This window comes from Phallusia mammillata, chromosome 1, assembly GCF_965637545.1.
Source record: "Phallusia mammillata chromosome 1, kaPhaMamm4.hap1.1, whole genome shotgun sequence".
NCBI classification, from domain to species: Eukaryota; Metazoa; Chordata; class Ascidiacea; order Phlebobranchia; family Ascidiidae; genus Phallusia; species Phallusia mammillata.
This window is the reverse complement of record NC_137252.1, coordinates 34,392,882-34,417,816: the sequence shown is the minus strand read 5'-3', so window position 1 is coordinate 34,417,816 and position 24,935 is coordinate 34,392,882. Positions and strand designations below refer to the sequence as shown.

Sequence of the window (24,935 nt, the reverse complement as noted above, 5' to 3'; positions counted from 1 at the left end):
AATGCAGTAAAAAATACACCACGACAGAAAATGTGGCAGTTGGAATGAATTTGACTAAGGGTAGTTTTTGACGAGAACCTAATGTCCATTAAACTTCAGTTTTACAAACCAAACCACAAAAATGATTGGTGGCAAAGATGTTTTTAAGTAGGAATAGTCAAAGCTGGTTAAGATCAAAGAGGTTATTTAAAACACAAATTGATGGTTTTAGTTGTTTCAAAATTCAGATTTGGCATCAAGCTGTCAAAACACTCCTGTAATATATACACCATGCACAAACACATTATACTTGTTTAATTCCTGTTTTTACTTTTGGATTTTGACCAGTTTCTTTTATAATTTGTTAATTTCAACTTACTTCGTTTAGTACAACAGTGGTTTCTGTTGAAGCAATTGCGGCACAAAAATCTTCAAACAGCATTGGTGACAAACGTAAGGTATTCCGAAAATGTCTCAAAACCTGCAAATACAATATACACATTTTTATTTGCCATTTACCACTTATTAAAGACCAGATTGTTTAGCTACAACATAAGGATAGTATAACATCCAACTAAACCATATCCATGGCAATGTAATATTAATCTGTAATTCAGCTAAGGTGGCTAGAACTAGGTAACAATGCAATGAATCTAGCTTTTAGAGTTCGGACTTTCAGTGATTCTTATCTGATGATACAGTAGTGTACCATGAGAAATCTCCAAGTGTATAGGGATAAATTCGCTATTTATAAATTCCAACATTCTCTGTTGTTTAAGTAATTGATGATGAAATGCTGTTGTGCATGACAATGTGTCAAGGCTCATATTTCTTATTTGTCATAAAAAAGCATCAACCACAATAAAGTTGGAAACTAACATTATTTTAACTACTTTTGTTATGTTTACCTGGAAAGTGTGCAGGGGAATGGAATTCAAAAAAGTTTTAGAACCACTGGTTTAGACAAACAACACAAATCCGTACAAAATTGTCTAACAGTGTTGCCGATTAAACAATTTTTAGCAATACGCATTTACTGAATGTAAACATATAAATATATTTTGCCCAAAAATCTAAAAGTCCTTTGGCTTTGATGGCAGAACATTTTAGTGTAATAAAAAAACAACTTTTATACTATCAGCATCATTTTTTTCCCTTTTGTAATACAAAGACACTGCTTAAAGTTGTTTCTTTTTGTCCTCCTACCATTTATTTAAGGTTGTGCTTACCTCGTACACCGCAAGGGCAGGCATCACTAACTTCCGATCTATCAGCAAATCGTCAGATGACTCTGGCAACTCAAGTTTCGGAATTTCAGTTTCTTCGATAGTTTCATCTTCATCCAACCAAGCAGACGACTCAAAAACTGATAACTTATCTGAAATATATGTTGTTCGAAGCTAGTTTGGCAAAATTTATGCACTCAAATTGACATATTAAACTACTATATTCACCTTCCACTGACGATACATCATCATCATCATTGTCAAGGAAATGATCTTCATCAGATAAAGAGCCGTACGAAATTGAGTCTTTTGCTTCGGTTTCAGATCCACTGTCCTGTTAATAGATATGATTTTTTCTGGTAAATACAATCGGGTACAATATTTTTGACAATCATAGCCATCATCTTGCAGATAGGTAATGTATTTAGAACAGTGATTCTCAACTGCGACTCTCAGGACTACATGTGGCTCCCAACTACTTATTTTGTGGCTTTCAGCAGACCTCAGAAAACCACTAAATATTATTATTACCATAAAAGCTTTTGATGTTTTGAAATATATATACTATTTTTAAAAGTTTACAATGCAGCATATTTTACCATTATTCAACCCAATCAATCTATTATCAAGAGCTTAATGCAGCTATTTAGACTCTTGTTGTTTTGGTGTTACATTTTTCTTTTTTTGTGGCTTCTTACAGACTTGAAAAACAACCATTTGGCCCCGACAATAAAAAAGGTTGAGAACCACTGATTTAGATATTAGGTTTTATGCAATAGTATTTTGGATAATCAAAGCCAAAAAAAATTCTGCAACTTACTTCAACACCGTACTGTTGGTGAAAACTTAAATAGTGGCATATCCCAAATGAAAAATCTAATTTGCCTGATATAAAATCAGCTTCTTAAACATTTGTACATAAATATCATGTAAAAGATTTTAAACTTTAATTTGGATCTGTTACAAAATTAGTCTTAGCTTAGCAGACAATCTATATTTGGCTTTTCCTGACAAAAAACAATCGCTGACACAAAAGTGACAAAACTAATAACTTACATCTTCATCTGGAGTTATGTAATCAACTTCGAATTCGTCGTCTTTTTCCAGCACCATCTTAAACTGTTTTGGTTTATCCAATCGTGGCCTCCCTTTCTTTTTCTTTTTCACAGTAGTAAGATTAGGGTAAGGGTTTTTCCTTGGTCTTCCACGTTTTGCTCCAGTGGAAGTTCCACTATTTCCAATAACTGATGATCCATGGGATTGAGGTGTAGACGCCCGACTGCTATTACCACTGTAAACCATCACTTTATGTCAACAAAATAACTAACTACAAAAAATCTAATATAAAGTCTGAAAGAAATTTGCAACAAGTGAATTATTTCATTTTAGTTTGCATGACAAAACATGTCAACAAATCCAGCAGTTAAGAATTAAAAATAGCTGGTAGTAAATTTTTGTGTCATTTACTACTGAAGTGTTATTTGTAATTAACAGTGCTAATTTAAACTTCATGTTTTATTTTATTTTTAAACTTTAGGATATTTTCTTTCAAAAGCATTAAATCTCATTAAGTTTATCCCAACATTTGAACCAATTTCAGGGATGTTTCAGCAGGCTAAAACATGACAAAGAAACCACACACACACCACGCCATTGTACCGTTCAAAAACGCATCACTATTTTCTCAAAAAAAGTTTTTCAATGAAAACAGTCATCAAAAAAGTATATTTACGTTTTACACACATGATACGCATGATTGGTCACATTATACAGTTTGTCCGCGGACACACAAATACCTGGACTCTTTCGCGGTCGAAGCGACCCAGCCGTCGGAATTGCTCAGTTTTCGCAGTTCCAGTCGAAGGCGTCCGTCAGCCGGTTCATTCGCCATTAAATCGTCCAAATACTTTTTATGTCGCGGCATTTTTGCCACATTCGGTCCGAGGCACGTTGCCCTTCACGCAAAACTCGCGCTGAGTTGCTTCTGTAGCCCCCTAGTGCACGAATGTTCAATTTTTCCCACCAAGCTTTGACCAAATTCACAACAACGCCATGAACTCTTGCGCTGCTCGAGCTGTGGTCACGTGGTAAAAAGTAATTGCATGTTGGCCGAATCGATATCGCGAATCGCGCGTCTGGGTTGGCGCGGATCAACAGCTCGCAACAAGTGAAGCACGTGCACATGTCTGGAAAACTTATATATTTTAAAGAAAATCTTTGATTAAAGTGTGTTATATTTGCCGAATTTATCATAGTATTTTAAAACATATCATACACTTTTTCAAGGCGTTGATTAGAACGCGACAAAATACCAAAATGGCTGCCGTAGGGACGATGTACAGCTGTCAAGCTCATTTCAAATACACTCCTGAAAATGTAGAAATACCCGATGTAATGTTCAAAGCACCAACATATCTTATACAAGATGATTTAAATGTAAATATTACTGTTGTTTTTATTTAGCTCACTTTTAAGAACCTACAAAACGCCCGTTTTTAACAATAAAACAAACTTGTTAAATATTTTGATTTTTTCCATTCGTGTGGTTGTGTTGCCTTTCAAATGAGTTATTGCTGATTATTGATGTGATGTACAATTTCAGAAATATTTTGACAGACTTTCTTAAGAGACATATTTGCAATAACCCATCCTTGCTAATGTATTTGAATATTTAAATATGGTGCTTTTAAGTAAATAGTAGGTTAAGAAGTTTATCTCTAAAATATAATTGGTGTTGTTTAAAAATGATTTAAATGAGCATTGTTCTTAGGTTCAAGTCAGTGATGAACTGAAGAGATTAAAGCGGAGACAAGATCAGCTTTTGCAAGATCTCGATGTGCTTATTAAGAAAGTTACAGACAGTAATGGGGTCATTGAAACAAATCGACCAAAGGTTGCTCCAAAACAAGCCAAAACTGTGCAGGTAACAATGCCATATATTCTGTCATGTTGTATGTTTTAAATGTCTTATAAGACTTATATTCTTTAGAAAAACGCATTGAATGTTTTATTTGCCATATGAGAACAAGTAATATGTTTTGAATGGCTGTTTTACTCCTAGAGATCCAGTGATACAGTAGAAGATATTGTTATTCATGTTGATCCAAATGATCCACCTCATTCACTGAAGTTTATTCTTTCCATGCTAAGAAAAAAAGTGAGGCGTACTTAAATAATGTATAGTTTAGATAGCAGTATTTTTTTAAGATGTGAGTTTGAATTATTGTATTCTGTGATTTTTAACTTACTTCAAACAAATTAGTTTTTCTGTGATCTGGTTATTATTTAAATTAATAAAAAACATTTTTCTAGAGCAATGTAGCATTGAAGGTTCATTGTCATTCTTCGCTGATGAATTCATGTTCAGTTGACCAGAGTTTTAAGACTGAAGATTGTGCAAGAAACAAACAAAAACTGATTATCACAGTCATATGGAAGAAAGGTGACATCTAGACAAAAAAATACAACAACCATTAAATGCTGGATTTTTTTGCATGATACATGTGTATTGTTTTGTTTTTTTTGTTTAGTTTAATTGTTCATGAAAGTTTTGTGTCTTTGTTTTTAGTTTCCAATGGTCTGCTGGTTTTGACAAGTCCATCATCAAACATACCAATTCAGGGGGAAGCCAATCTCGCCCGTTTGCTGGGACGTTTCCTTAAAACTTATGACAGCGGCCAAGAAACGCTAACACAGACATTAATGATGGATTCCTGCCTTGATGCCTGCGATGTTATATCATTACCAAATGTTAAGCAACAACAAAAATCGGAAGCCCTTGAAAGCCTTAACATATTGCTTGGCAAGCAGAAATGGTTCGGCGGTAAAGAACCTTCCTTGGCTGACGCAGTTGTGTTATCGGTTTTAAAGAAATATGGACAGTTTTCCAAACATGCCTCCCTGAAACAGTGGTTTCAAAATGGTCAAAAATTCATTGAGTAATGTTGTGTTTTTGTGAAAAGTGCAAACGTTTTCATCTGGCATTGGAATATTTTTGGTTTGATTTTCATTGATTGCACAAGATAGTCCATTAAAACAAGACACAGCACATAAATGTGTTTTATTATTGATAAACTATCTCTACTATAGAAATTACACTTGTACCAACGTAAAAATCAGTGGCATTCACACAAAAACTGCAGGGCACTATTCAATGTAAGACACAAATGGAATTCAAAACTATTAAGATTCTTTTGATGAGGAACGATGTTGCATAAGACAAAAAGCACATGTCAAAATGTTTCAGACAAATATGTAAGTGGTAGCACTAAGCAAGACACAAATGGTTTACAAACACAGTTCTGGTGTGTAGGATGGAAATGTGTTCGATAATGGACTGACATTAACAGTAAAGTTTGAAAAAAAATGACATGATCATGAACATTTGATTGCAAACAGTTAATTGATATAAAAGTGCAACTGCAAAAAATGGTGTGATTAAATATAAAACTTCTTACACACAAATAGGCCATGATTAGCACACAAAAAAACAAGTTATTTGCACACAGAATTAGGACTGAGTTTTTAGGTTAACTCAATGTCGTACTATTGCTGGGCCAAGTACCACCAAAAAAGTTATTAAGACAAGTTATTTTTACACCTCAATGTTATACTGTTGATATACATCATGAATTAAGCTGGTCACTTTCCCCATGTTACTGCTATAAACCAGGCCTTGTTCAATTACAGCCTTTTCTGCTGTTTGTTCCCAGTGAGTATCACCAGATGCTTTCAAAGCCTGTAGATTGGCTTCTCCAATCATACTTACTTTAAAATTTTCAAATGATGGAATCATCTTCAGTCCCATCCTAAAATAGTATTGTACCTTTAATCATTTACTTATTTATTGTTCAGAAGTAGCAGATACTAAAAAAGGATCGGAACCAGTGGTGGAATTCAGCCGGTTCACACCCATTCTATAGAACCGTCTCACGAAATTTTATGAGCTCAGCGAACCGGTTGCATCACTGGTTACTGTCAATGAGCTATTTGTAACACAACCAGCTGAAAAATAAGATTTTTGTTATAGAACCGGCTGACGAAAAATTGAATCCCACCACTGATCAGCACTAACAAAAACACAATTGTGATTTTCATTGTTTTCTCTGAATGGCATAAAAATGGCATGAAATTCGATAGAAAGTTTATTGTTAGGTAAAATACCTCACTGTGCCACTCTTTAGATTTGGTCCAATTTAAACAATCTGAATGCATTACCTTTTTATCATGCACTTAAACATAGTCCTTGGGGCTTATGTTTCTACCCTGGTACAAAAAATGCCCAAACGGTTTGTTGACGCAAGAACCCTTTATTACACGTAGCAATGTCCTGTCATGCGTCACAATAGGATAGTTTACAGCATTTTGTGTTGTTTCATTGTCATGTTTTAAAACATTGAAAACAAAAATTATAGTTGTCATTAAAACGTTCGCGGGCCAACAAAACTATCTCGCGGGCCACAATTGGCCCACGGTCCAGCGGTTGGACCACGCTGATTTAGAATATGCCAGCCTTATTGAAGGTGTTTCACTGTAACAATCCGCAACCAAGCATTCCTATATAACGAGGCGTAGACTAGAAAATCTAGCAAATGAGCTACACAGGCTTGGCAGTAAGCCTGTCAAAAGTTGAACCACAAATCACATGGCAAGCAATGATGCTTGTGATTTTTGAAGAGCGTGAGTGTCCTGTTGTAGGTGCAAATCCCACCACAGGCTTGATTTTTCTAGCTTATGTATACCATATGGGAATGTAATTTGGTATTACTGGGTTTCGGTAATGTGACTGTGTAAAAACAGATTATATTGAAATTGTGCTCACAACCGGTAGTGGGATTCAAATTTGTTGTCAGCCAGTTCTATCACAAAAGTCATATTTTTTAGCCGGTTCTGTCAGAAATAGTCCATTGACAGTAACCAGTAATAATAATCGGTTCGCTGATCTCATAAAATTTTGTAAGACGGTTCTATAGAACCGGTGCGGACCGGCTGAATCCCACCACTGCTCACAACCACCTGTTTCAAAGGACACAGCAGTTTATGAGCATAGTACAGTTAAATACTTACTTGAATAATCTCTGCACCATCCAGTTGTGGTGCTTTGCCAAAAACTTTGTGTACGAAGACACAAGTGAGGTTGAGGTGTCGCCTCTTGTGTCGCTGTCCTCAGACAAACAGTTGTTGAGAAAATGACACATCACTCGAAGACCGCGGGTTAACCATAGCAAGGCTTGTGTGCCTGTATCAGGTCCTGTGTGCTGGTTGGCAACTATTTCCTTGCTTAATATGTCCTGAAATATATATAACAATTAGATTTAGGACGATCAAAAAACACTTAGCTCAAATGACTGTATTTTTTGCTGGGTTTGGACCCTCCAATAACTCTACTGTTTTTACATTCACAAGGCAAGTTTTGTTTATGTGTGATACCTCACAAGTTATAGGGCCCTACCAACATCAACACAAGTTTATCTTCTTAGCATTGCAGTGAGTTGTTTACAGGCCTATTGTGCAGTTAACTACTGTTGATTTATGGCCTGTGAAAACATAACTTGAGTATATAAGTGTAGCCATTTATTATTGGTACCAGTTTTATCATAACACTATCTTTCCAAACAGGAAACAAGTTCTCACTTGCTGATTACACAATAAGGATGTAATCAATTTCCTGCTTTCCAAAGAGGAAAGTTAATAAAAACAAACAAATTACTGTTGTGTACATACTGTTAAAACTATGCTTGGTAAACGATTTTTTGTAATTAAACTAGCCCAATTGCTTTTATCAGTATTTTTGCATTTGCGGTGTGTCAGTTTTTATGCTTCAATGAAGTTTTATGCAGTTATGTGTACATGTGCAGTTTTTATGCCGTTATATATACACATATATTTCTACATACTGGCTTGTATTTTTATGCACAGAATATTGAAAGCTAAAATGTGTAAGTTATATTTTTATTATAGCTTTGCTAAAGCTAATTTTACCCACCTGTAAGTATTTGTATCCAGGGACAGAATTAATTACTTTCGTTATTTTGTCTATGTTGCCTTGAATGTCAGTCTTTAGGGGGCCCATCAATGTCCCAGCAAACCTTTCAAAGAATTCCATGTAACACTGACAAGCATCCAAAAACAATTCAGTAGGAATTAGGGGCTGATTTTCTGACTTTACAAGACCCGACATAACATCTCCAAAGTCTGTCACGCAGGATGTGAAAAAAGTGGATAACTCCCTTGATTTCTCATCAGATGATGGAGGTGAACTTTGGTCCAGATTTTGATGATCTGGTTCACTGTGTTCGGATGGAATACCATCATCAATTTCCTGTCCTCTATCTGTTGAGTCCATAGGTTCAGCCAGCATCTGCTTGCAATCAGTCATTAAATCGGAAAGAGCGGCAACGGCTGATTCAACTTGTTGTATTCTCTCATCTATGTGTGTGGAACTGTGTTGGCCTTCTAAGCATTGCTGGAGCTGTCGTATCTAAACCACAAAGCAATGGTTAGCACGATGCAAATACTTATAATACACAATGATAAATCCTTCTGTTCATTTTTTTCCTGCAACAATAAATGTAATTTGACACAATAGGGCAATAATTAATATCCTGGCCATCCATAGATGCAGACAATTCAATTGTCACACACAGCCTACTTCAACTGAACCACAGAAACTGGCCGAGCAATTCTTATAATTTGATTATTGCAATTCCCAATTTAAACTTTATGCAACAAGCAAAACAACATTTATTTCCAGATTTAAAAAACAACAAGTCAGCTACTATTGATGTAATAGATCAGGGGTGGCACTAAATACCGCATGTGACCGCATGTGACCGCATGTGACCGCATGTGACCGCATGTGATTCCTCTTAAAATACACCATGTTATGTGAAATGTAAGAATTCCAGCCCCATTAGGGGTAAAATAGACCAGATTTTAGATTGATTTTAATTTCAAACCTTCACCCAACCCTAATAGCTCTAACCGTCAGCGCTTTCAAAAGTCCGCAAAATTATTTTTTGGTAAAAGCATATTTAAGTCCTTCACAGATTCCTGCCGTGCGATAACATGCGGTCACATGCGGTAGCATGCGGTATACCATGCGGTCACATGCGGCCACATGCGGCCACATGCGGCCACATGCGGCCACATGCGGTATTTAGTACCACCGATAGATCAGCACCTTTTAACCAACACATGAATATCTCCGTGCTTGTGGTACAGCAGGTAAAAATGTAAACTTTTTTATTTACATTTTTTAATGAAATAAATAGTAGCGGCTGCAGAGAGAAGGTTAAAACACATCAATCCTTTAAACAATTCATATAATATACAAATAACTGCACAACACAGTATTGTCTATAAAATAAAACACATTTGTCACAATTTTTTCTATTAAGTGGACTGAGAAACATTGGTTTATGGTTTACAGTAAAGCAGTGCTGTAAATTTTATAAGAACACTCTTAAATAAATAAATTTAATAAGAACACTCTTAAATAAATAAATTTAATAAGAACACGCTTTATTTGTAAACATACGTTTTCAATTGTTTTCTCACACTGGTTGGATAATTGGGACATATTGTTTTCTTCATCGGTGTTGTTTACGTTCACAAAACTGGATGTGTCACTTGTCAAAAGCAAATTGTTCATACTCCCATTCCCTTAAAATTATTTAAAAACACAATTACATTTAAGTATTAAAAAACACACAATTACATTTAAAACATTGTGGAAACAAAATCTTTATGTAATACTTTTATGTGTTGATTAACATAACAAATTCAACCATATATTAAGCTTAAGATAAAATATTTGAGCATCTGCTGAACATAAATAAGCTAGTTACATTAGTTATGTTCTAATTGCCATTTTGAATAAGAAATGTTGTTTTGATATCAATTTAGCAACATTTCATACCTGAATCATTTGCTGTGTCCAGGTTTTCCTTGATCGGTTCAAAATGAATTGATCCATTGAGTGAAGAGGGACCTTGTTGGTCGTCTGCGACCAAGTTCTGGTCATAAGATAACAGTCGACTGGAACTCTCTACAGAGGTGCTTCTTGAAAAGGAACCGAGGGACGATGTGTCCAGCAAACATGCCTTGGCTGAACCTTTCAATTAATTTTAGTCATAAAAAATAAAAATTATATTATGTCCAGTTTATACACATGTTAGCTTTACCTGTGGTTGCTAATCAAACTTTCACAACAGTAACTGTTTTGTTTACCTTTTTGGTGTTCTACATATAGTATTACTTAAAAAATTTGTTGCATAACAAGTGCAAATGTTACATATATATGACTGAAAAAAAAAAACTGTTCAGGCAACTAAACTCTACCAAGTGCTTTAATCCATTGATGCCTCTCTGGGGTTGACTCAGTGCGTAAATGCCATACTTTTGACTCGACTGGCATTCGTAATTCCCATTGTGCTGGAGAATGCGGATCAACAACTATTTCACATAATCCCATGTTTAATGTTTCCTTTGCCGGTTGATTTTTGTCTCGCTCACTCTACAAAAAAAAGAAGAAATAGATTTTTAATAGTAGGGAAAACAAACATGTGACCTGCAGGCCCACTTACACCTGCCAAGGGTATATTAAACACCAAGTAGGTATATGCATTTGATTGGATAAAGCTGTTAGATTAATTTATCGATATAATAGAGAAATCAAACTAGAATTGGGCCGAAACAAATGGCACACAAGATAAGTTTTTTACAAACTTATCAATGGAAACATAAAGACCAAGGTCAACAGCTAAAAGGTTGTGCACCATTTGTTTGGGCCCAAGTCCAGATTTGATTTCTCTATTATATTGATAAATTCTAATCTAACCAAGGTCAAAAGTGAAAATGTTGTGCACCCCTAATCTGGGGCCTAGGCTAAACATAATCAACTGGTAGGACTCCAGTCTGCAGAGTATGGCAGCTGCACACGTAATTTAGTTTTAGAAAAATTTGGCACATGGAATTTTCCGTGTTGCACACAGATATTTTGCAACAAAGGCATTAATTATCTTGTGTTAAACTCTATCGCTTGCTTTGCGCCTGCTGAAATTGGTCTTGCACGCAAATTTACAGGTCGTGCACAGGCACTCGCGAGAGATATAGGTCCTGCATGCGCGAGATCTCGTCGGGAATTGTCATGTTCTGCAAACTGGGTAGGCTGATTAAATAACGCTAAAAAGTTAAAATCAATGTAAAAATCGATAAATGTAGTTGTTTAAATGGCCTGAAAATTGTTGAAATGTGTCCAGTATTTTAAGTATTGAGAGCATAGTGCATGCACCAATGTCATTACTAACTACATAATACAAATTTCAATGCTTTACTTGTACTTACTTTTGTGTTGTAATAACATATGGATCCATTTTGTAGTACAAAGTACTTTTGTGTCCATCCACTAATGTAACCATGCCATTTATATAGTTGTCCTTCCATCTTAATGTTGTGTGGAAAAATAATCTTATTTACCTTTCCATACACGTCTTCCAACAACTTTTGTCGAAACTATTGAGGTATAACTTTTAATACTGCAAAAACGACACAACACTAGTATATTACATTGACATATTTTAGATAAACACAAAAACAAAAACGTTTGTTGGGTTTGCAACAAAAAGAAAACAAAAAAACAAGGTAATCAACTGACAAATGCATAGCATGATAAATATCCCTGTGAAAAACTAAACGCTCTTGATTATGCATTCAAACGATTTTTTTCGATTCTTGAACGCATTGTGCCTTTTTCTCTTTTCTCTCCCTTCACTTCTTTGCGTTTTTGCACGATATTAACAGAAAATGGGAAAGCCAGGAACACTGAGCCTTCTTAAAATTTGCCAGTTTTATAACCTCCAATGTTAAACGTTTCTTGGGACAAAAAATTTGTTTGTGCATTTAATCAACCGCAACAAACATGGGTAATTCCCTACCATGCATCCAAATCTTTTGTCAGTTTTCTTCCCGCAAATAACACTTTTACGGTCCATACAGAAACTGTTTGGAACGTTTTCCGGTTCAAACAGGGCCGCAGTTATGGTGTTTATGTGCCAATCTGATAGTTACTTGACACATTTCAAGACCACAGTGGTCGCATGCCAGCCGACCGAGTGCAAAATTGATGCTGGAAACGGAAAACTTCAAAAGATTAAAGGGTAAACAAGTTTTGTGTTAAATAAAAATATTTTTGGGTACAGACTATTACAAAAATAAAGTTGTTCCTAAGATTATTACATTGGTCTATATTGTATGTTGTTGTAGTGATACGGATAATTTTCCTGTAAATGTTAACAAATATAATTTTGACTTGAAGGTTTAATGTTGAGTTGGAAGACACAATCTTATTCCCAGAAGGTGGTGGGCAACCTGACGACAGAGGGAAGATAAACGAACATGAAGTAAAACGAGTCATAAGAAAGGCTGACAAGGTATACATTGGTCGTTCAAATACATAACTGTTTTGGGAACTGTATCTTATACCATCAGGGATGCAACATGAAATAGTGGTTGTTTCTGCCACTGTGTAGAACAAACTTAATCATGTTTTTCTTAAAACAAAATATATTAACCCCATCACTTAATGCTTTATTACACAGTGTATCTGCAGTTTCTGCATCACATTCAGCCATCATCCTTCAAATGTGCCCTTTTCTGTTTTGCGCTCCATAACAATTGTGCAACTATTCCTGGCTTGGTGATTGTTTTAGTGCTTTTGTGTCACCATTTTCACCAAGTAAAATAAACTCAACTCAACCTTAAGAAATTGTTAGTCCAGTATTAACCACCTTAATAATTACCAAACACATGCATAAAATCCCTAAAATATACCTTAGCTTGTGGCAGTATTTAGTAGGTTTGAGGAATCTACACCTAATTTAAGTAAAATGACTTCGACTCCTTTTCAAAAAACAAAAGCTGCTAAAATTACTCCGACTTCACCTAAAAGTGTGCAACTCTTTTGACTCCAAAACCCTGATATCTAGACTTATTTTCTGCTTGTTACTTTAACATTAATTAATGCTGAATGACATTTTACAATCTGCATTTTCTACTTCTTATTGTAGGCGTTACATTTTATTGAAAAAGAAATAGAAGTAGGACAAATTGTTGATGTGGATGTTGATTGGAAAAGAAGGTTTGACCACATGCAGCAGCACAGGTGTCGATATGCAATAACTTCTAGTTTATTCACACAATCCTGATGATATTCTATATATATTGCCTGCAGTGCTCAGCATCTAATAACTGCAATTGCTGACCATGAATATGGATACAAGACAACATCATGGGATTTGGGAAAATCTGTTTCATTTATTGAGCTGGACACACCAAATATTAGTGAAGAACAAAGGCAGAACATTGAAAAGTTTGTGTTTTTATGCTTTGTAGAATATTAGAACCCATTGCTTGCTGGATTATTTGTACCTTGTGCAACCGACATTTAATTATTCTCTTGTATTATGAATGGTTTTATGGGATAAAAAGTGGTAAAAGACAAACTGCAAACCTTGTAATAGATGCTACGAGTTTTAAACTTCTACTCTTTAATTTGATAAAAAAGTAAATTCAATCGCTCTAAACTATCAACTAATCTGTTATTTTGATAAATATCCAGTTAGCTTTTTTAAAACTGTTCCCAATTAGACAGGATAGCTACAGAAGCCCTCTTTACATATTTTTTTTAGACTGACAAACAAAGCTATACAGGACAGTGTAGCAGTTCAAGTACATGTCACACAAGTTGGTTCACCATTATTAAAATCTGTGAGAGCGCGAGGTTTACCTGAAGATCATGTTGGTGATGTCAGGTATTGTGTCTTTTTGTTGCTACAAATTGTTGTAAGTGATGCATTTTAGTCCTGTGTCATGTTTGTGCTTATATTTCTGTGGATGTAAAGCTGAATGTGTTCAACAAGTTTTGAAAATTGTTATTGTTAAGAAAAATGTTAAGTGTTTTGAATTTGCAGAATCGTTGATATGCAAGGGATCGACGCAAACATGTGCTGTGGAACTCATGTTTCTAACTTATCACATCTACAGTGTATCAAGCTGCTCTCCGTTGAAAAGGGGAAAAAAGGAAAGACAAATTTGTTTTTTCTGGCAGGTGACCGCATTCTTGCCTACAACGGAAAATGTTACAACACAGAGAAGGAACTCACCAAATTACTTAAGGTACCCAAACTGATACAAAGTTATCTTAACTGACACAAATCGATCTTTGTTTCAGCTGTAATAAATAAATCTAACCATTTATTTTTTAATTAATTCAAGTTTTCTTTACAATGACAGTTGATCAAAATCGGTATTCATTATGTAGAACACAAGTTGTTAAAGTTGATTGTTTCTATATTGTCTTGTGTTTATATTTTTTAGCTATATCAGAAAGCTAGTGACCTCTAAAACACATCATATTAACTACAGGCATCAATACTAAGTGTGCTTTTATATGTTTGCTGCCTGTACGAAAAAAGAAATAATGTAATAAATAAAACTCCATGAGTTTAATGGTGAAAATAACGACCCAAATAGACGTAAAAAGCGACATGCTTTATTGTTCAAACGTTTCAGCAAATGCTCATGCCATCATCAGTGATATCACTGACCATTAAACTTATGAACAGATCCGTATATAGTGTTCCAAAACTCCATGAATGAAACACATTATCATTTCGGTATAAATTAACAATTTTACTTCCAGTGTGGCCCAGACCAGCATGTTCAAGCTGTGGAAAGATCAATCAAACAGCTGAAGTTAGCACAGAAGAATTGCACAACACTGCTCAGAGATATTGCTGTTCTGGAGGCAAGTCGCTTCAAATTGGCCAGTGAAGATCAAAACAGGTTGGCAACATTACTCTTTACTACACATTGCCTTGTCCAATGGTTTTTAAAGCATGTGGCCAGACTTGGACAACTAGATTTTTTGGTCTTTCGAATTAGATTAGAATTGAAATTAGAGCATCTCAGTTTTTGAACTATATAATTCGACATGGCTAAAATGGGTTCAGAGAGTGCTGGTGTGACCATCATGTCAAGTGGTTCTCAAGCATGACCGTTAAAAAATGGTCTGTTATTTAAACCATTAACCAATTTATTTTGTAGCACAAAAATTGTTAAAAAAAGCTAACTTGTAATTTTATGTTTCTGAGTTATTATGGGTCCCCTTCCCTGAAGGGGACGCATCTTGATTTCACTATGTTTTTGTTTTTTTTCTTGTTTTTCTTTTTTTCTCCGGTGAAGTTTGTCCATGCACTTTTGGCATGAAATCTTTGGTGAATTTGGATGAAACTTTCACAGATGGTAGATATAGTTATGCAGATGTGCCATCTGCTTTGTTTGACTTGATAACCCCAGTATTTACCCCGCTAGACCGCGAAGTGTAAAACGTTTTTGTATGTTGCTGCGCACCACAAACAAAAGATTTCTGTGGTAGAATGGTATAATAAAGGCAACAGAACATATGCTACTTGTGTTTGTGCATTACTAGGTGGGCGTTTTTGCACATGCCAGTTAGAGGGGTGTTAACAGCCTTATGACGTCAGAAGCATTGACGAATGTTGCTTATAGCACATCTAGTGGCCAGAATTTTAAACATTGTCTGAATTGGATACAATTTTACATGACTGTTGATTGGGTCATTGTGATTTCATATTTCATACGTTTGGGTGTTGAACCCCATCAGTTACCCCACTAACCCCTAAAATGGGTCAGTTTGTTAAACGGTGTCGGAATTAGATGAAATTTGGACAGCTTGTAGAATTTGTCATTTATAGGTGTCAATTGTTGTGTTTAACCCTGCTAGAGGGGTATCTAGCCCCCTAAAATGGGTGAATTTTTTAAACATTGTCCGAATTGGATGAAATTTGGACAGCTTATAGAGTGTGCTATTTATAGTTGTTGTTTGTTATGTTCAACCCTGTCCCCCCAACATTTACCCCACTAGCGCCCCAACGAGGTTATTTTTTAAACAATGTCAGAATTAAATGAAATTCAGATAGCTTGTAGAGTGTCCCATTTATAGGTGTAGAATGTTGTGTTTTACCCTGTAGCTCTATCATTTACTCCACTAGCCCCCTACCTGCATGTGAAATTTGCCATTAATAGGAGCCGATTATTGTGTTTTAGCCTATTTTCTCAGTATTTAACACTTTTTTCTCAGATAGACCATAAAATAGAAGAACCTTCAAAAATGTATTAATGGAATGAGTTTAAATAGTTTGTACTCCTTTTAACATATTTATTTATGTAAAGTACCGATCACTGTGTTTGACCTAACAATGCCAAACTTTCTCATTGTTATCTCTTGAAATGCATTATTTACAACTTTGCATGTGTGGGGACCCATGAGTTTCTGCTTGCAGAAACAACCAAGGTTATAAAAGACAGTGGATGATATGGGACCCAATATAAAACTAGAAGGGTGGCTTAGCACATATTGCCCTTGCATATACACTATAACACATATTTTCTACACTAATTTTATATTAGGTCCCATATCATCCATTGTCTTTTATAACCTTGGCTGTTTCTGCAAGCAAAAACTCATGGGTCCCCCACACATGCAAAGTTGTAAATAATACATTTCAAGAGATAACCATGAGAAAGTCGGGTGTTGTAAGGTAAAACACAGTGATCGGTACTGTGCCTGAATAAATATGCTATATGGAGAACAAACTATTCAAATTCAGTCCATTTATACATTTTTGAAGGTTTTTCTATTTTATGGTCTATCTGAGAAAAAAAGTGTTAAACAGTGAGAAAATAGGCTAAAACACAACAATCAGCTCCTATAACACAAATCAGCGCGAATTGCACGTGACTGTTGGGGGCTAGTGGAGTAAATGATAGAGCTACAGGGTTGAACCCAACAATTAACACCTATAAATATTGCACTGTACAAGCTCTCCAAATTTCATTTAATTCAGACATAGTTTGAAAAATTGACCCATTTTGGGGGGCTAGTGGGGTAAATGCTGGGGCAACAGGGTAAAACACAACATTATACACCTATAAATGCACACTCTACAAGCTGTCCAAATTTCATTTAATTCTGACATTGTTAAAAAATTGACCCATTTTGGGGGGCTAGTGGGGTAAATGTTGGGGCGACAAAGTTGAACATAACAAACAACAACTATAAGTAGCACACTCTATAAGCTGTCCAAATTTCATCCAATTCGGACAATGTTTAACAAATTCACCCTTTTAGGGGGCTAGAGGGGTAAATATTGGGGCTACAGGGTTAAACACAACAATTGAAACCTAAAAATGACAAATTATACAAGCTGTCAAAATTTCATCTAATTCCGACAGCGTTTAAAACACTCACCCATTTTAGGGGTTAGTGGGGTAACTGATGGGGTTTAAAACCCAAAAGTATAAAATATGAAACCACAATGACCCAATCAACAGTCATGTAAAATTTTATCCAATTCTGACAATGTTTAACATTTTGACCACTAGAGGTGTTATTAGCAACATTCGTCAATGCTTCTGACGTCATAAGGCTGTTAAGTGTCAACTGCAAAACATCCTCGAACAAACCCACAAACACTGGTAACAAATGTCTGGTTGCCTTTATAACACCTCAGAAAACTAACATTTGTGGTGCGCACCAACAACATTTTACAGTTTGATGGCTAGCAGAAAACTAACGTTTGTGGTGCGCACCAACAACATTTTACATTTTGGGGGCTAGCGGGGTAAATACTGGGGTTGTCATGACAAACGAAGCAGATGGCACATCTGCACAACCATATCTACCATCTGTGAAAGTTTCATCTAAATTCACCAAAGATTTCATGGCAAAATGGGGTGGACAAACTTCAGGGAAGAAAAAAAAAAAAAAAGAAAAAAAAAGAAAAAAAAAAAAAGAAATCGAGTAAAATCAAAATGTGTCCCCTTCAGGGAAGGGGACCCATAATAAGTGTAGGAAATATATTAATGTTTTAAATAGGTTATAGTGTATATGCAAGGGAAATATGTGCTAAGCCACCCTTCTAGTTGCTTTTATGCTTTTTATGACAGATAAGAATGCTAGGCTGTGTTTAGTCATCAGGTTCTAAAACACAATAATATTTTTGCACTAAGGAATATTTCGCAGCACACTTCTGTCATGTTTGAAAATCACAGTTCTTGTTATAATAATTGTAACCGGTTTTACTTTATTTTTTAGATTGTTGGTGTTGCACAGAAAGGAAGGAAACAATGAATTCATGAACATAATATCAAATGAACTACCTGATACTGTAAGCCTTATTTTTAAAATTGTAGCATAATTTGGGCTTCATTGATATCATATGAAGCAGTATTAAAAAATTCTTTAAATCCGTCTGGGGAAAACTTTTTAATGAATCAATCATTAAGTTCTCAAATGTAGTTATGTTTGTGTGCGTTGTCATTTCCATCACATCTGATTAAACATGTAAAAGCAATAAGCCAGTAAATGATAAGCTGCAGACAGTGCACACTATTTCAACTCATAAGGTCTCATGAGTGTAGCAGGTGCAGCTACATGAGCCAATACGGCCTATCTCTCGTCACCAGCTGCACTGATGAGACGTTATGGGTTAAAACAGTGTTTGCAGCTGATCAAAAATGTTTCCATAAAACCCTTATTTGTTTTTAAGGATTGAAAACTGAAAAAAAGAGATTTAATCAATTATATTTAGGCTTATCTCTTTCTTACTGTGGGCGATGAAAAAGGAGAGGGAATGTTTCTGCTTAAGGGCCCAGGAACATTTATCGAGAACTGTGGTGAAAAAGTCGCTGAGGCTATTTGTGGCAAAGGACTGGCGAAGGGCACAAAAATGCAAGGAAAAGCAGAAAAACTGCAACGCAAAGACCAAGCTTTGCTTACAATCAAAGAATATATTTCAAAGCAAGAATCTTGACCAAGTAGATCTTGTGGAATAGATCAAATTTGTTAATATATATCAACATAACATATTGACTTTCATGCAGGAAGGCTTAATGATTCTCTTTGTATATGTTGTCATATTAAATGCCCTATCATTGTATTTAAGTAGTTGTGGTGCATTAAAGTTCACAATTGTTTACTTCAGACCTTCTGCTACTGGTAAAAACACAACTGACAGTATAAAGATAGATTCAACAATATAGAGTCAAAATATATATTCAAGCTGTTTTAGTCTCAGCACACCAATGTCTGCTTTTAGGTTTGTATGCAAATAAAACATCACAATAGCAGGAAACATATGAAGGGTCAGAAATAAAACAAGCAAAAAAAAAACTTTACGCATTTAGAAACTAGTATACAGGGGGGAAAATGCACACTTAACAACAATTTCATTTGAACCAATTTTGTTTTCAAAATACAGCACATATTTGACACTTTTCAAACACAACCTTTTTTCAGTAATCTCAAAAAGAGGTAAAACATTGATCAGTAACAAAGCATTGCTGTGATAAAGTTGAGATATTGGCATGATACTGACTTTCAAGGTACCAATTTTAGATTGTGCACTTTTGACAAGTTTGTCTGTTGTATTTACTGCAAGTTAAGTGCACTAAACAAACTTTTACACTGTTATAAAGTTGCAACAAACGCCTTAATAAGTAAACCCATGTAACAAACATGCATAGGATTTGAACTTTGCTACATGTAGTGAAAGATATGATTGTTGTTTATACAAAGAAGAATTGAAATAAAACAGATTTACCATGTACAAATTATGCTGCTCAACTTTTTTGGTCAGAAACTCTCAAGGGTTTAAAAAAATAAAAGATTAGAAATTGTTCTGTAAAGCACAACACTTAAAATGTGTGATAGGTAATTCTTATGCTAAGCAACAAAACACAAGAAGATCTTACTTATCCAGTTCCCTGTACATTAGTGCTGGGTTTTTCTGCCATTCAGTGAACTGCTTTAGACGGTTGTGTTCTTCTTTTAGTGTAAGCTGCAAAAACTCATATTGCTCTTTCATCTTTTGAAGCCGTTCATCAGGTTGCTTATCATACGGTGGAAGCGTGGTGCGCCGAAGAATCTCCAAGGCCGAGAAGACTGTCTCTCTCATTGATACGATTTCAAAAAGTCCCACTGAGGTCTCATCTCGATCAGTTCGAGCCGCTTCCAAATATGTTCCAGGAACCTCCTGATTTGAAACAGCCGACTTAAACATTTCAACAGCCTCTTGTTTGCCCAGGATTTTGTTTCTCAGGATTTTTTCATCGTTTTGTACATCGGCCAAAAGTTGTTGTAAAAATGCACTGCCCAAGTTTGCAAGCTCCCAATAGCTTTCTGACTCGGAAACTCGATCTATTGCTGTAATGAGGCTGGTCCTGTTGTTCTCAATCTGACTTTCAAGCGATTTCACTTTGAGAAGTTGCTCTTTTACCATGGCACCAAAGTCCACCTCGTTATTAATGTTTCTAATAAATTTTGCTGGAATAACATCTTTGGTATATAAAGTCTGTTTTCTTTGGACTTTTGAATTCATGATGAAAATTTTATAAAGTCCTCAATCCTCATCAACATAAGACCAGGATTATTCTTGAGTTTATATTATTTTATGTGTTTTTGGCAACTCTTCATGTGGGCAAGTTTTTTTCCCCCTTAATGAACAAGCCTTAGTCACAGATCAGCATATTTATGAAAAAGCTATTCAAAGAACAAATACAAAAAATACACTAGTTTGGTTAATTATCTTTAGAACAAAAGTATAGTTTAAGTTATTACAATAAAACTTGGTCTTTAAACAGCAACTGCGTTTATCCAACCCGAGTGGAGCATTTATCCATATATTGTTATCACTGTTTCATATTTGCAATTTGCATCAGTTATAGCTGACATCCGATAGTTTTAAACATGTTTTATGCATTGTTTTATTGCGTAGAAATGTCCAGTATTCAAAACACTCAAAAGCCTGCCTGTGTTTGCCACACTTAAATGTGAATAACAACAATGTTAATTTGATGGTTGAATAGCGTGACTTCACGGTTCGGTGCGTTCCACACATGCTCACGCCATCATTCATTTCATTGACAAATTAGCAAAAGCGTAATTTAAAGTTTGGTAAAGCTGGCCGAATTTAAATAGATATTTATTTGGGCCCATCTGTTTTACGTATGTAGAACTACGTGAGTATAAAGACATAAAACTGGAACAACAGCCCGAAACAGTTTCCGATTAAATAGAACTAGTTTCCTGAATTTGTGTGCTAGCAGCGCATTGTCATCTATTGACCGAATATGTAGACGTTATAACTGCTAAATTCAGATTAGTTTGACATAAAATCATTAGATGCAGTCAAATTTGATTTTGGGTGCCATTGAAATTTTCATTTGGATAAACTAATGCTTTCTTTACATGCATAACAACGTTTTAAAGAACTACCGCCTTAGGCGAAATAACTGTGAATGCCGGTTGAGCCAGTTCCAAAATGTCGTTGCGCAAAGGTATTGGTCAGCTGTGGTAGATGAGTTGCAGAGGTTTGAGTCTTCGGTCTGTCTATTTAGTACTTCTCAATCTTTTTAGGCCTCAGAATAAATAGCAAACCCAGTTAAAAAGCATGGATATAGATTTTCTGTCCATACCGTATTTGCTCGATTATAAGCCGCGGCTTATATTGTTTTTTAGCTGCCGTTTGTGCGGCTTATAATCGAGGGCGGCTTACAATCGAGGGCGGCTTATATTTTAATTTTATACCGAAATCATTTCTACACTCCAACATTTTAAATTATTTGGGGTTCAAAACATGTATGCGTGTACAGATTATACGTCGATATACGTTCTGTCGGGTACAGTTATCAACGTAACTAACAGATATGGGCAAATAGTCTTACCATATAACTACAGAAAGATGTATAAGGAAACAATCGCATCTAAAATTCCAGCGTGTGGCTTGCAATCGAGGGCGGCTTATAAACGAGGGCGGCTTACAATCGAGCAAATACGGTGTACGTCGTATAAAAGTCACGCTAGCGTAGTAAGCAATCATTTTACAGACTCAGGGTCAATAAATACTGGTTTAAGTTTACAATAAGTCAGGCGTCTAAAATGGCTAATGTATTTTCTCCAGACAGCTTGTTTAAACAAGATACTAAGGCTAGGAACAGAATCGTTGGTCGTAAAACCGTTTTTGTGTGCGTCATGGCGGTGTCAGAAAAACATTCTCTGGCTTTGATGGTTTTTTCAGCAGTCTTTCACGGGGCTTGCTCAGCGTCGATGAACTTTTTTAACAAGTTCCTGTTAACTTCGTGGGCTTTTGATTTCCCTTCGGCCGTGATCCTAGCTCAGCTGATCTTTTTAAGCGCCACTATGAAAGCGCTAAAGACGGTCGGTTTAATCAAACTGATTCCTTACAACTCAACGAATGCTCGATGCTGTGCCTTGCTCAGTATATTTTACTTCTCAAATACGATGTTAGGTAAGCAAAAAACATATAATTTAGACTGGGGCCTATCGGTTGGCTTGTTTTCGGCATTGTAGCTAAACATAAACAAAACTACACGCCAAAATTTACCCTAACATATCAAAGTAAACGTGTTTTTACCTGCCATTTAATTTATTCTGCAAAACAATTAAGTTATGTTGGATTTTCAAATGATTGACTTGAAGTTCATTATACGAGTCCTAATTTTAAGCTAGGCTGTGTTGCAATTGCATGTAGATAACAACCTCGTACTTGGTGTGAATTGTGAAAGTCTACTTTGGTTGCTACGAGGACGTTGCAGTATCTGTTGCCAAAATGAAAACGTGCTCACCAAACAACAGAGTATATTTATTTTAAGCTTTGTTCGCATTGGAAGGAATGAACGTGCCAATGTACAACTCCCTGCGCCGTTGCGTACCAATGGCAAGCATGATTCTGGGTTACATTTGGTACAACAAGCGACAGTCTCTGCTCGTCGTGTGTTCGATCACTGTGATTACATTTGGAACAATTATAGCAGGTGAGCTGGCTTTCTGCAACAGAAAAACGGCGCGCAAAACTCTCATATCTGAAGGCTGTAGTGTCAGATTTTGATTCATGAGGACATTCTTCTTTTTCAGCTTAAGACATATTTATGCATGAAACAGCAACATCAATATGTTATTCAAAAACAATATAGCCTAACTACGAGGCGTATCTTTCTTAACAGCAACTGGTGACTTGCAATTTGACACGAGGTCGTATCTGCTGGGAACGATCAGTGTGTTTCTTATGGCTTTGTACCTGGTGAGATTGCAACACAACGGAGCTGATGACCATCTTTCAACTAACGATCTTCTGTACGTGAATACGGTCAACTGTCTTCCAATCGCTCTGCTTGTTTGCTTAAGTAAGTGGGTTGAAAGTTTGTCAAATGCGATCCCTATGGAGGGAGATTTCTTCTGTCATTTGTGTTTACTTTCATTGTAATTCTTTAAGTTATCACGTGTTATATTTGTTTGGCAGTCAAATCAAGCAACATGCTCGAATACGAACATTATCACGATTGGAGGTTCTGGGTCAGTTTTGTTGTGGTTGCTTCGTCGGGTTGTGTCCTCAACTACTCGATGTTCCTCTGCACCACTGTGAACTCAGCGCTCACAACCACGTGCGTGGGAGTCATCAAAAGCGCATTTACTTCGGTTTTAGGTCGGTACTAGTTTGAAAAGAACGATAATGTCAAACTGCATCCAAGTTTATTTCTTTACATAGAATAGGCAAATATACGATGTAATCTTACTGTTCTGACCTTTCTTTCTTTAGGTATGTTTATCTTAGGCGGAGTGATTCCCACCGCCGGTTTTGTCGCGGGTCTCCTCATCAACTTCTCGGGCGGAATGATGTACATCTACGCCAAGTACGTGGAAAAGAAGCAATCCGCCGAACACGAAAAATCCGCTGAAGAAACACACGATTCGAAAGCGTGACGTCGCCACGGTCACGTTACGTTTTTACGCAACATATTGCGTGCACGGTGTAGCGCACACGAAGCGGGTTGCCGAGCGAGCTACACAAAATTTTTACTGCATAGAACACAAACACTGTATTGAAGCAATGCAGTGATCTTCCAGTGTGTAAAAACCTTGGTCGGGTTGGGCATGATCTTTTCCTGGCGTACATGGGCAATTAACTATTTACTCAGAAGCACTGTGTAGTAGCAATCTGTTTTTAGCCAAAGCGTTTCTTGTTTTACATAATCTGCTGTACAAAACTCTGTCTAACAACTCTTACAAAAAATAACTATGAGGACATTTCCAATGAAAGCAGGGTTATTGTGGTTTATAAGTCGGTACGCAATTCATTCATCATGCTAGCTTCCGAAAGTTGTCAAATACAAAACTGTTTAAAATGAAACACGCTATAACAATTGCCCTGTTTAACCCTTAAGAAACCAGTTTTACTAGTTCAAGCAGTCAGATTTTTATCCTTCTGTGCAATTGGGGCAAAATCTATACGTTTATGTATTTGTGGCATAAAATACAAACTGGAAAAAACTATTAGAGCCCGTTCAACACTTTTCTAAACCAATGCTTCTCAATTTGTGAATTGTTTTTCATTGAATATCCTTACCTGTTTTTCAACAGGAGTTTTGCACAATTAAACTTTTCATACAAAGGAAAGATTCTGCAAATAAAACGGCTTTACCTTCCTGTTAGGTATTGATAACATAACGTCACATGTTTAGGTTTCAAAAATATGAACAAAAGGAATTTTAAATCAATTCCTAACAGATTTTTATTTGCACTGGCTTAAAATCGGCCGTAAACAGCAACACAGGTTAGATTTAATAACA

The 24,935-nt window shown here is 35.9% G+C and overlaps 6 protein-coding genes across 6 annotated transcripts in view; 3 read left to right on the top strand and 3 right to left on the bottom strand.

Moving 5' to 3' along the window:
- LOC145233993 (nucleosome-remodeling factor subunit BPTF-like) overlaps positions 1-3,224 on the bottom strand; it is a 33,957-nt gene extending 30,733 nt beyond the window's left edge. Inside the window, exons 1-5 of the mRNA XM_080098765.1 lie at positions 3,002-3,224; positions 2,262-2,496; positions 1,434-1,539; positions 1,209-1,357; positions 359-460 (exon numbers count right to left, since the gene is read on the bottom strand). Coding sequence (XP_079954891.1) covers positions 359-460; positions 1,209-1,357; positions 1,434-1,539; positions 2,262-2,496; positions 3,002-3,129 — 720 coding nt within the window. The 5' untranslated portion in view covers positions 3,130-3,224. The remainder of the gene's footprint in view (positions 1-358; positions 461-1,208; positions 1,358-1,433; positions 1,540-2,261; positions 2,497-3,001) is intronic.
- Positions 3,225-3,323: 99 nt separating this feature from the next.
- Positions 3,324-5,253, top strand: LOC145234140 (aminoacyl tRNA synthase complex-interacting multifunctional protein 2-like). Its single transcript, XM_080098912.1, has 6 exons — positions 3,324-3,431; positions 3,492-3,641; positions 3,976-4,128; positions 4,267-4,362; positions 4,518-4,647; positions 4,774-5,253. The coding sequence occupies exons 2-6, from the start codon at positions 3,522-3,524 to the stop codon at positions 5,145-5,147; spliced, it is 873 nt and encodes a 290-aa protein (XP_079955038.1). The 5' UTR covers positions 3,324-3,431; positions 3,492-3,521; the 3' UTR covers positions 5,148-5,253.
- LOC145234093 (pleckstrin homology domain-containing family A member 8-like) lies at positions 5,251-11,768 on the bottom strand. Its single transcript, XM_080098876.1, has 7 exons — positions 11,553-11,768; positions 10,548-10,722; positions 10,126-10,320; positions 9,745-9,869; positions 8,191-8,685; positions 7,272-7,495; positions 5,251-6,013 (listed from the first exon to the last, which is right to left on the bottom strand). Exons 1-7 carry the CDS (start codon positions 11,649-11,651, stop codon positions 5,800-5,802), a joined length of 1,527 nt encoding a protein of 508 aa, XP_079955002.1. The 5' UTR covers positions 11,652-11,768; the 3' UTR covers positions 5,251-5,799.
- Positions 11,769-12,018: 250 nt separating this feature from the next.
- On the top strand, positions 12,019-19,228 carry LOC145234104 (alanyl-tRNA editing protein Aarsd1-B-like). The gene is made up of 9 exons (XM_080098883.1): positions 12,019-12,364; positions 12,523-12,637; positions 13,274-13,368; positions 13,438-13,575; positions 13,895-14,017; positions 14,177-14,381; positions 14,908-15,050; positions 18,385-18,457; positions 18,881-19,228. The coding sequence occupies exons 1-9, from the start codon at positions 12,144-12,146 to the stop codon at positions 19,100-19,102; spliced, it is 1,335 nt and encodes a 444-aa protein (XP_079955009.1). The 5' UTR covers positions 12,019-12,143; the 3' UTR covers positions 19,103-19,228.
- A 100-nt stretch (positions 19,229-19,328) lies between these two features.
- Positions 19,329-20,865, bottom strand: LOC145234149 (uncharacterized). The gene has a single exon (XM_080098919.1). It carries the CDS (start codon positions 20,666-20,668, stop codon positions 20,039-20,041), a length of 630 nt encoding a protein of 209 aa, XP_079955045.1. The 5' UTR covers positions 20,669-20,865; the 3' UTR covers positions 19,329-20,038.
- A 775-nt stretch (positions 20,866-21,640) lies between these two features.
- LOC145234114 (uncharacterized) lies at positions 21,641-24,792 on the top strand. Its single transcript, XM_080098895.1, has 5 exons — positions 21,641-22,597; positions 22,962-23,123; positions 23,313-23,492; positions 23,609-23,791; positions 23,906-24,792. Exons 1-5 carry the CDS (start codon positions 22,228-22,230, stop codon positions 24,067-24,069), a joined length of 1,059 nt encoding a protein of 352 aa, XP_079955021.1. The 5' UTR covers positions 21,641-22,227; the 3' UTR covers positions 24,070-24,792.
- Positions 24,793-24,935: the final 143 nt, after the last annotated feature.

Excerpts from the sequence above, each read along its gene's own strand:
- LOC145234140 (XM_080098912.1), top strand. The coding sequence starts at position 3,522 with ATGGCTGCCGTAGGGACGATGTACAGCTGTCAAGCTCATTTCAAATAC. Across the intron at positions 3,642-3,975 it reads TTATACAAGATGATTTAAAT|GTTCAAGTCAGTGATGAACT; the intron begins GTAAATATTACT and ends CATTGTTCTTAG. Across the intron at positions 4,129-4,266 it reads AACAAGCCAAAACTGTGCAG|AGATCCAGTGATACAGTAGA; the intron begins GTAACAATGCCA and ends TTTTACTCCTAG.
- LOC145234093 (XM_080098876.1), bottom strand. The coding sequence starts at position 11,651 with ATGGAAGGACAACTATATAAATGGCATGGTTACATTAGTGGATGGACA. Across the intron at positions 10,723-11,552 it reads TATGTTATTACAACACAAAA|AGTGAGCGAGACAAAAATCA; the intron begins GTAAGTACAAGT and ends TTTTTTTTGTAG. Across the intron at positions 9,870-10,125 it reads GGACACAGCAAATGATTCAG|GGAATGGGAGTATGAACAAT; the intron begins GTATGAAATGTT and ends AATAATTTTAAG.
- LOC145234104 (XM_080098883.1), top strand. The coding sequence starts at position 12,144 with ATGCATCCAAATCTTTTGTCAGTTTTCTTCCCGCAAATAACACTTTTA. Across the intron at positions 12,638-13,273 it reads TCATAAGAAAGGCTGACAAG|GCGTTACATTTTATTGAAAA; the intron begins GTATACATTGGT and ends TTCTTATTGTAG. Across the intron at positions 18,458-18,880 it reads CAAATGAACTACCTGATACT|GCTTATCTCTTTCTTACTGT; the intron begins GTAAGCCTTATT and ends AATTATATTTAG.
- LOC145234149 (XM_080098919.1), bottom strand. The coding sequence starts at position 20,668 with ATGAATTCAAAAGTCCAAAGAAAACAGACTTTATATACCAAAGATGTT.
- LOC145234114 (XM_080098895.1), top strand. The coding sequence starts at position 22,228 with ATGGCTAATGTATTTTCTCCAGACAGCTTGTTTAAACAAGATACTAAG. Across the intron at positions 23,124-23,312 it reads ATTTGGAACAATTATAGCAG|CAACTGGTGACTTGCAATTT; the intron begins GTGAGCTGGCTT and ends CTTTCTTAACAG. Across the intron at positions 23,493-23,608 it reads CGCTCTGCTTGTTTGCTTAA|TCAAATCAAGCAACATGCTC; the intron begins GTAAGTGGGTTG and ends TTTGTTTGGCAG.